This window comes from Myotis lucifugus, unplaced genomic scaffold (genome assembly GCF_000147115.1).
Source record: "Myotis lucifugus unplaced genomic scaffold, Myoluc2.0 scaffold_903, whole genome shotgun sequence".
Taxonomy (NCBI): domain Eukaryota; kingdom Metazoa; phylum Chordata; class Mammalia; order Chiroptera; family Vespertilionidae; genus Myotis; species Myotis lucifugus.
In genome coordinates this window covers 97,790-107,565 of record NW_005871951.1, presented here as the reverse complement: position 1 = coordinate 107,565, position 9,776 = coordinate 97,790, and the positions used below count along the sequence as shown (strand labels likewise).

At 65.9% G+C, this 9,776-nt stretch overlaps 2 protein-coding genes across 2 annotated transcripts in view; one reads left to right on the top strand and one right to left on the bottom strand.

Moving 5' to 3' along the window:
• Window positions 1–253: 253 nt before the first annotated feature.
• On the top strand, window positions 254–1,927 carry UBALD2 (UBA like domain containing 2). Its single transcript, XM_006106765.3, has one exon. The coding sequence runs from the start codon at window positions 1,282–1,284 to the stop codon at window positions 1,669–1,671; it is 390 nt and encodes a 129-aa protein (XP_006106827.1). The 5' UTR covers window positions 254–1,281; the 3' UTR covers window positions 1,672–1,927.
• Window positions 1,928–4,199: 2,272 nt separating this feature from the next.
• Window positions 4,200–9,776, bottom strand: part of QRICH2 (glutamine rich 2) — a 21,399-nt gene continuing 15,822 nt past the window's right edge. Inside the window, 11 exon segments of the mRNA XM_023747546.1 lie at window positions 4,200–4,633; window positions 6,146–6,271; window positions 6,583–6,664; window positions 6,667–6,681; window positions 7,301–7,445; window positions 7,994–8,197; window positions 8,816–8,917; window positions 9,104–9,172; window positions 9,629–9,672; window positions 9,675–9,722; window positions 9,724–9,750. Of these exon segments, the coding sequence (XP_023603314.1) occupies window positions 4,464–4,633; window positions 6,146–6,271; window positions 6,583–6,664; window positions 6,667–6,681; window positions 7,301–7,445; window positions 7,994–8,197; window positions 8,816–8,917; window positions 9,104–9,172; window positions 9,629–9,672; window positions 9,675–9,722; window positions 9,724–9,750 (1,032 nt within the window). The 3' untranslated portion in view covers window positions 4,200–4,463.

The window sequence follows — 9,776 nt, the reverse complement described above, 5'->3', positions numbered from 1 at the left end:
CCCAAGCTCACACAGCAGGCAGACACAGGGCGGCTGTTTCAGGAGACAGTCTACTCTACATGCTGGCTGGTGAACTGGGGAAGTTGGTCACAATGCTGTGATGCAATTGGCTTTTTTCCCCCCCCCCCCCCCCCCCATTCATTTTTTCCTTCTGCAGAGAAGTCAGCCCTGGGGTGGGGGTGGGGGTAGTGAAGGGAGGAGGGAAACAGGCTGGGGTGGGTGAGGCCAGGCCGCACTGAGGCCAGTGGCTGCCCTGAGGCAGACAATGGTCAGAGCTCCCTAGCAGCCTCCGGAACAGGTCCGGGTCAGGCTGGGGCTTAGCTGCAGAGCCCTGGAAGCTCCCTCCCTGCCAGGTGAAGAGTCCTAGTATCTTGCTCCCCATCCTGGGCCTAGGGGAGGGGCCAGTGTTGCTAAAATTAGGAGAAATTCAAAGATAGACTCCCGTGGCTTCCTGGGAAAGGGAGAAGCTAGGTGAGGTCAGAACCAACCGCTTTGTGCGGGCTTCTCTGCTTCCCGCGCCCCTGGCGGGGTGGGCCTGGGGAGGGTGGATGGCACCTCCATCCCCCCCATACTGTCCCTGGTTCACAGGGAGCGTGCCAGTTCCAGCCCCCGCCCCAGCTCCTGCCCTTCCTGGCTGGGGTTCCCTCATCAGAAATGGCAAGGGATAGTGAGTTTGGGGAGCCCCCTCCCACGGTAGTAGAAAACAGCAGATGGGGTGTTTGTGGTGACCCCCCAGGAAGAGGGCTGAGAGGGGCTGGACAGACAGATGCTCTGCCAGCCTCGGCCAAGAGCAACCTGTGGGGGGAGATGCTGGGACTCAGGAAACCAAAACCCCGGCTTTTGTCCTGGGGGAGCCCACCCACAAAGTGGCACTTGACTGTGTGCGGCTGGCGAAGGGCTGAGTGAGGCTCAGAGCTGGGGCCTGAAACCAACACGGGCCTCTCCAAGGTTGGCCCGGGAGGCAGACCCCGGGTCTGGCCGCCCTCCCTGGACGCGCAACCTCGGAACATCGGGCGGATTATTGACGGGCCAATGGGCTCCTACCCGGGCTGAGGCCACAGTGGTGTCCTGGCTGCTCCCTGGCCTCGCTTTAACCTGACCCCGGCTGCTGGTGGGAGTTAACCCTTTACTCAGCACAGGAAGCACCCCTGGTTTGGGTAAAAATGGCCGGTGTGTCCTTATTTTTCTTGTTCTTGTTGGCGTGGGCGAGAGGCGTGCTTTGTGCTGTTGAAGCTGCTTGCGGGCTGCAGCTGGGAGTAAAGGGGGCCGCGGGGTGAGCCCATGGGGCCAGGCAGTGAGGCTGGGACTCGGGCCGATGGACAGCCCTCCCGACACCTGTGTCTCTCTGAGCAGATGTGCACCCCCAGCAACACGCCGGCCACGCCGCCCAACTTCCCCGACGCCCTGGCCATGTTCTCCAAGCTGCGCACGTCCGAGAGCCTGCAGAGCGGCAACAGCCCCATGACGGCCGTGGCCTGCTCGCCCCCTGCAAACTTCAGCCCCTTCTGGGCCTCGTCCCCGCCCAGCCACCAGGCCACCTGGATGCCGCCCTCCTCCCCGACGGCCCACAGCTTCCACCACCTCCACCACCCACAGCCCACGTGGCCCCCCGGAGCCCAGCAGGGGGGCGCCCCGCAGAAAGCCATGGCTGCCGTGGACGGCCAGAGATGAGACTGGACACGCCGCGCGCTGGGCTGGAGCTGGGCAGTCTGGGTCGTGGGGACACAGGAGGGCCGGGTCGGGGCTGGGGCGGCGGGGGTTTCCTGAAGATCGCACTGGAAGGTTTTATAAAGGAATTTTGGGGGGTGGGGGGGAATAGCAAACTTCCTGAGCCACTTGGGTCCTTCAGGAGTTTCTCTTCAGGCAAGTTTTTTCTGTTTTTAATATATAACTGTAATATATAAATATATAAATATGACTAACTATGTGAATGGTGCTGGCTGGTCTGGGCTACTGGGGTCAGAGGGAGGGGCCAGCACCCCCTCCTCCAGTCCAGGGCAGGTGCTGCACGGCCAGGTGTGTGATGTGCGGGCACACGGTGTCTGCCGGCTGCCTGCTCTCAAAGTCATGGTCATGCTTCTGGAATTGGGCGGAAGAGGGCCACCAGAGGCGCCTGGCAGCCCAAGGTGTGGGGGCCTCCTGCCATCACGAGACATCGCCACCCCCAGGTGGAGGCTGGCACTGAAGAGCCATCAGGGCAGGGCCCAGCCTCGGCCTTGCTCGCTCGCTCACGGCCTGCCTCTCGCACCGTCCTGGCCAAGTGGATGCCGGGAGGAGCGCCTGCCTTTGGGTTCCGTTCCCAAGTCCATCATTTCATCAGGTGAAGTTCACGTGTAAAACTTAAAGGCTTTTCTGACTTCCCAGGATCTTTGTCTGTCCTGGAGGGAAGGCGCTCCTTGGGGGAGTGGGGGCTGCGCCCTGGGCACGGGGCTGGGGGTCCAGACCAGGGCCTGATGGACAGGCTGGTCCAGTTGAATGTGGGGGGCGGGGGGGGGACGGGTCATGACTTGGTTACTGTGATCTCGCTCCTTGACCTTCCTTCGTTGCCCATCACAGGCCGGGCTCGGCCCGCAGCCATGGTCTCCGCTACAGTGTGGGGCTGCTCCTTCCACCTGGTGGCCGCCCAGCCCCTTCCTACTGGGCCCACCTCTGCCCGGCCATCGCTGCCCTTGGCCTCCTTCCTCGGGGGTAGCGGGTCCTTGTGAGCGTGTTATGTGGCGGGGCCAGAGGTCAGCCAGGGCTGCGGGGGAGCCCAGCGCCGGGCGGGCTCCGAAGGGACCATGCCGGGCAGGACCAGCGGGGCAGCGGCCGGTGGGTGAGGAGCCTGTTCCCTGTGCCGGGCTGGCCCGGGGCCGGATCCCTCCTCGAGCCCCTGGCCCCACCGTGGGCCACCCGCTCGGGCCGCTGTGGGGCTGCACCTGTGGGAGGGGAGCCGGTGCAGCTGCCCCTGCGCCCCCATGTGATCCTGTCCTTTGGGGCTGGGTTTGTCCTTTCAGTTTTGTTTCCTGGTTGGAAACCCCTGAGGCTCCTCCCACGGGCACCCCTGCAGCTGCCCACCTGTGCTTTCCAGGCCGGGGGACAGCCCCTGCGCCTGGGGTGGTCCTGCTGGGACTTCCGCCCCCACGTGGCCCGGCCTGGCCGCCTGGGGAGTGTCACCCTTGTCCTGTGGGGGGCGGGGGGAGGCCTGGCGCTTAGGCTGCCTGTCCCTGCGGCTGCCCCTCCCTTCCCGGCTGGCGAGTGGATTCTAGGCCAGGGACCTGCGTTTCTTAGCGAGGGTGAGGGCGCGAGAAACAGGAGCCCAGCAGGAGTGGGGGGGCGGGGGGGCTGGCCTCGCTCACCTGCCTGCAGGGGCAAGGGTGCTGGCGTGGGGGTGCCCACCGGACTGCCCCTCCCCCATCAGCCTGAGTGTCCCTCATTACTTAGAGATGAATGGCGTCCCCGCTGATGGGGATGGAGGGGGAGCCCCTGCGGGGAGGGGGAGCACCTGCCTTTCCCGTGACACCTCGCAGCCCCCCCCCCCTGCCCACAGGGGTGGGGACTGGGGAGAAACCCTTTTCTGGGCTGTTTCCTGCCACACTTTCCTGTGAGGCTGTCACCCCTCCCCTCACACCCTAAAGCAGGCCTCTGGCCCCCAGGTTGCTTTCCCATGGGGGGTGGGAGAGGGACTGGGGGTGGGGGATCCCCACCTTTGAGGAGGGAGCCAATGAGAACAGACCTGAGGCACAGAACTGCTGCAGTGACTTGAGAGTCCTTCGGGGGGCAGCTCTGCCTTGTCCCTGGGGTGAGGGGACGGGCCGGGCCTGTGTAGTTGCTGCACCAAGCGCACGCCTGCTCCTGCCCCCCCACCTGCCCAGATCTTCAGCTCAAGGACCCAGCACCGAGCCCTCTTGCCTGTTGGGGCAAGGGGACAAGAGCAAGGGAGCTTCAAGGGCGGGGGCAGGAGGGGGGCCTCCGGGACCCCCTTTTCTCTCTTTCGGGGTTGGGAGGAGAAGGGAAGAGAACGGCCCAGGCCGGGCAGCCCCTGCTCTGAGCCTCCTGCCCCCGCGGGGTAAGCCGAGCACCTCAAACAGAAACCTTGCCAGGTGGCTGGTGGCAGTGCTCCCGGGCTCTGCGCCAGGAGCTGGGCACTGCCCTGAGCCCGCGGCAGGAGCGCAGCAGGCAGCTGCCACCCTCACCTTTGCTCCAAGGTACAACTTGCTCCCCGACACCGCGCGTCCGACAGGAAGGCAGGGCCATGGCAGGGACGGCAGCGGCCCGTCCAGCCCTGGTCAGGGGAGAGCTGTTCCGCCCGCTCCCTCGGAGGACGGCTCCGTCTGGGGGGCACTGACCTGATTCTCACGCTCCAAGCCAGACGCCCTCTCCCGGAGGTCTGCCGCCTGGGCCGGGGACCCTCCCTCTGCCCGCACCTTCCGAGCCAGGACAGGGAAGCCAGCTTCTTCCGAAACATTTATTTATAGCTCTGCTCAGTGAGCAGAGGGGGTCCTGGGCCCCCGGGTGGGCTCCTCCATGCCCTCCCCGGGGGGCAGGTCCATGTGCATCGCCATCCCGCTGGGGCTGGGCGGGTGGCCCACATTCGGCTGGGAGAGGCGCCCCTGCGAGGAGACCGGTCGGTCTGTGTGTTGCCGAGAAGTAGCTGCAAGACAGGAGGGGCTGAGAGGGCTCTGCCTCGCTCCCCACGGCCCCCAGCGGCCCCCAGCCCCTTGCTGCACAGGGGGCAAGTGCTGGAGGGCCCTGCCCTGGGCCGGGGTGCAGTCCGCACGGGAGCCCCGAAGCAAAGCTCCTTTATCATCACCGAGTGGAAACCACACCCGCCTCCACCGGGGCCGAGAGCCCCGCTTCGGTCAAGTTTCCTCGTGAACGGGCTGTTTAGGCCATAATCACGCATGAGCAGGGATGTCTGAGGACGCCCCCCCCTCCCTCCTGCTCCCGTGACATTTCAAGTGCCCTTGGCTGTAGACCAGGGGTCCTCAAACTTTTTAAACAGGGGGCCAGTTCACTGTCCCTCAGACCGTTGGAGGGCCAGACTATAGTTTAAAAAAAAACTATGAACAAATTCCTATGCACACTGCACATATCTTATTTTGAAGTAAAAAAACAAAACGGGAACAAATACAATATTTGTATTTGCATGTGGCCCGCGGGCCGTAGTTTGAGGACCCCTGCTGTAGACAGTGGGGTGCCAGGGAGAAGGGAGTGCAGTACCCCCAAGAAAACAGCCACAGACCGCGCTCTGTCTGCCTCTGAGCCCCCTCTCGCAGCCTCGTACCTGGGCCGGAGCCTGGGCTGGGCTCCCAGCGCTGCTGCTTCCCAGCTGGGCCTCGGGCCCGGGTCCTCAGTGTAGGTGAGGCTAGCAGGGCCCTCCCCTAACGCTGGCCCGAGGACTCAACTGTTCCCACGTGTAAAGCTCCACCGGGCGGCCGGTGAGCTGAGCAGCCCTCAATGCAGGCAGGTGCCCCGACCACCGTCAGCTGCTTCGCTTCCCCCAGCCGCTCCCGGAGCTGGGCCTGCAGAGGCCTCGCAGCGCACAGGCCTGGGGCCCTGACCTCCAGCCTCTGCAAGTGCCGTGGGTCCGAAACCTCGGGGGTGGGGGGGGTGGGGGGGGGCACGCCTCTCCTTGGGTTCCCCAGCGGCACGAGCGCAATGCCCGTCACTGATGGAGCAAACAGGCCTAGAGGTGCTCTGGGCTCCAGGCCGGCGCCCTTCCTGAAGGCCCTGAGCCCTCTGCCTTCCAGGCGGGACTGAGCCCCACACGCGGACAGGAGATTTCCAGGGAACCTTCCGAGCTGGGGCCCAGGAGGAGGCCTCCCAGGCAGGAGCAGGTGGAAGGGTCCTTGGGGCCCTTTCGTGCCCTGGGCTCAAGGGCCCCCACCCACCCTGGGAGCGCGTGTGGGCAGGGGCGGACTTGGGCCGGGGCCCAGATTTTTGGGCTGGGACCCTTTCCGTTTCCTTTGTGAAATGGGGCCTTTCATAGCATTTGCCCCCAGACCGGAGCCCCCCCCCCCCCAGGCACTCAGTGGCCATGCGTTTTCTCTTCTCCAGGCCCCGCCCTCAGCTCCCGGCCCTGCCTCTCCCGGGGAAACCGGGCATCTCCCAGCCATTCGCAGGAGAGGGCCTGGCGGGAGGGCCCCCCCCAGAGGGCAGCTACCTGAAGTGCCGCCAGCCATCATGTTGGCGCTCTGAGGCCGCAAGGGCAGCGGGCTGTCGCCGAGGGCCGGCGGCCGGTGCGCGTGGGACCGGGAAGGCTTTGTCTTGTGCTTGTTGTTCCCGGCGCCTGATGGGGACAGCGGAGAGAAAGGTCCTTCTCAGACACCGACAGCTCCGTGGGGACTCCGAGATGGGAGGACTGCGGGCCGCTGGGCGCAGCCAGCCCGAGAGAGACAGGCCCGCGTGCGGCTCAGAGCTGAGGCTGGGCGGCCGTCTGCTCCTGCACACAGTGGCCGGGGCTTTGGGGACGGAGTGTTTGGAGACGGAGGTAGAAGAGGCAGCCAGGGGCCAGGCCTCAAGTGCCTGGCCTTCCAGGAGCGGCACCATCCTGGGGGCTGAGGCGGAGCCTACAGGCGGCTGGGCCACCTGGACACTCACTGTCTTTGTTCGGGATGCCCTGGCAGCTTTCATGTCCCATCCGTCCCCTTGTAAATTATGTCCCATCCAGGGCCCCAAGGAATGTTCCACTTCGTGGTGCTGGGGAGGGTGAGAGGGGCGTCAACCACCATGGCGGCACCAGAAGGTTTCCCTCCCGGCCCTGTCTCCTTGCGGCCGGGGCGTGGCCCCGCCGGTCTCCCGGACTCCAGCACCCACCGAGCTCAGCCCTCGCGGGGCTCGGGCGGCACCAGGCAGATGGACAGGGAAGGAGGTGGGGGCGCTATTGTTCTCAGGGCCCCTGCTGGAGGCCTCGGCCAGGTGGTGGGTGGCCAGGATGGCATTCTTTTCCCAGCCAAGGTCAAGAACCTGAGGCTTTAACTGGGTCTAAGAAACTGCCTCGCCCTGGCTGGTGTGGCTCAGTGGATAGATGGGCCTGCGGACTGAAGGGTCCCGGGTTCGATTCCGGTCAGGGCACACACTCGGGTTGTGGGCTTGATCCCCAGTAGGGGGCGTGTAGGAGGCAGCCGTTCGATGATTCTCATCATTGATGTTTCTCCCTCTCCCTTCCTCTCTGAAATCAATAAAAATATTAAAAAAAAAAAAAAAAGAAGCTGCCTCCAGGCCGAGGGCGGGATGAAGTGCCCTCGGTGGGTCTCCAGAGGACTGGGGGCCCCGGACCCTCCCTGCCCCCCGCCCCCCCACTCGGGCAGCGCCCCACCTTCGCGGCGACCTGGCTGTCCTCGGGGAGCAGCCCCTGCGGCAGGTGCTGCAGGCGGGAGCGGCGGTAGGGGTAGGTGAGGGTGTGGCTGCCCCCGCAGTGCCGCGACACCGTGGCGAAGCTGTAGTCCGTCATCTCCGACACCCTGTGAGGACAGCGGGGGACAGAGCGGGTGACCTCGGGGGGGGGGCCTGCCAGAGGGAGGGGGCAGCTGTCCTCAGGGGCCTCTGGGGCCAGGGCAGAGCAAGGGGCAGACAGGCGGGTGAGTGAGCAGAGCTGCCTCCTGGCCAGCCATCGTGAGGACCACACTCTCACTCACACTCACACACACACACTCTCATACGCACACTCACACTCTCACACACAGACACACACATACACACACACTATTTTTTAATCCTCACCCAAGGATATTTTTCCATTGATTTTTAGAGAGAGTGGAAGGGACGGGGAGAGACACACCAATGTGAGTGAGACACATCGACTGGCTGCCTCCCGCACACACCATGACCAGGGAAGGGAATCGAGCCTGCAACCGAGGTACCTGCCCTTGAGTGGAATTGAACCTGAGACCCTTCAGTCCGTGGGCTGACACTAACCACTGAGCACACCGGCCAGGGCCACCCCCCACACACACACCCTCCCTCCACAGGGCGTTCCCAGCGGTGGGCTCAGTCTGCACCACTGTCCTACCGCTTGCAGCAGGGGGAGCCCAGGCACTGGGCCTGCAGCAGCTCGTGGATCATCTGGCTGCTGGCCTTGACCGAGCCCCCGTAGTGGAACTGCACCTTCTCGATGTCCATCAGCATCTTGGAGTGCATGGTGCGCAGACGCCCCACGCTCCGCTCCATCGCCGCCACGTCAGCCCGTGAGAAGGCGAGGTTGCCCAGCTTGAGGCTGCGGGTGTGGGCAGAGAGGAGGGTGAGGCGCCGCACAGCCGGACCCCAGGCACAGCCAGAGGCCACGCCCGGCTCACACCACCTCTACCCCCGGCTCAGCGGGACTCAGGTGGTCAGGAGCCCTTTCCGCCGTCCCCCAGGGACCACACCCAGGCTTGCCAGGAAAGTGGGCAGTGCAGGAGCCGCCCGGAGAGAAGCCAGCTCCTCCAGCCAGCCTGGGGGGCGGTGCCTCGCCCCGCGCACGGGAAACCCCTAGGCTCCTCAGCTCAGTTTGAAAACCCCCCTTTCCTCTGAGCCCACCCTCAGGAGGTGGAAAGGCTGCAGGAGTGGGCCGAGCTCCAGAGGTGCCCTGAGCGGCCTCTCGCCGAGCGATGCCAAGCCACGGCTGAGGCACTGGAGGGCCTGGGAACGGGGTGAGGAGGGAAGGTGGCCGGCAGCCTTGGCGAGGCCCCCCCAGGACTCCGAAGGCAGGTGTGACGGTCCTGCCTCTTCTGCCTGCCCCATTCTTGCCCTGGGAGAGCTGGTGCCAGCTCAGAGGCGTCCCCGGTGAGGGGGAGCCCGCATCGCTGTCTGTCCTGCCTCCCCGCACAGCCCTGCCCACGACTCCCCTGCGTACTTGCGGCTCTGCTGCCGGACCTGCTCCAGCTCAAAGACGGTGTAGGGGCGGGTGGAGCGGTGCCCGGGCAGGCTGGGCCCCACGGGCGTGGTGGGGAGGACCCTGGGGGGCAGAGGGAAGGGAGGGTCGAGTGTGAGAAATCCCATCTTCCCGTCCCCCACCCCCTGCCCACGGGCCTCCTGCCCCGGGAGCCCTGCTGGGGGTGGGGCGAGGACCAGGCGGGCAGCAGGCCAGGCAGACAGGAGTGGGCCCACGAGGGAGGGGGGCCGACCAGGCGTGGGCACTCACTGTCCAGTCACGGCTGTCTCCAGGGGACGGTCACAGGACAGGCAGTGGAAATGGGCCAGGAGCTGCCTGTGGGATGGGACCCGTGAGGGTGGGGACGGAGCGTGGAGAGCCGGGCCCACCCACAGGCCCCGGCCCGGAGGCCCGTCCTGTCCCTGCTCCCCAGACTCACCCCCTCCCAGACCTGCCCCCTCTTGGTGCGGGTCCGCACCCACCTGTCCTCACCCACGCGGCCCTGAGGGGCGCTGTGTAAGCCTCGGGGGCCCCCTGGCGGTCAGTCATGGAAACGCGGGTCAGGCGGCCATGGGCCAGGTTCCCCGCCCCGCTTGGTGCTCTCACCTCTGGGGACTGGGACTCCCTCCCGTGGCCCGAGAGTCTCAGCCTCACTCCCCTCTTTCTTCACTGTCCTAGGGGGTGGCCTCAGCCCTAAAACACCGTCACTCCTGCTGGGGGCGGTCGCTGCGCGGTGGGAGCTGATCATCCAGGGACCCCGGCCGCCATCTCCCAGCCCCCGCGGAGCTCACCGGCCGCATGCCGGCCGCCTCGCCCGCCGGGAAAAGCGGGGGAGGCCTCCCTTGAGCTGCTGCCGAAAGGACTTCCACGAATCCTCCAGCAGCTGCTTTCACGGGGTCAGGTTCAAGGCGGTCAAGCTGCGGGCGGGGGGGGTGGGGGGGAC

Excerpts from the sequence above, each read along its gene's own strand:
- UBALD2 (XM_006106765.3), top strand. The coding sequence starts at position 1,282 with ATGGGGCCAGGCAGTGAGGCTGGGACTCGGGCCGATGGACAGCCCTCC.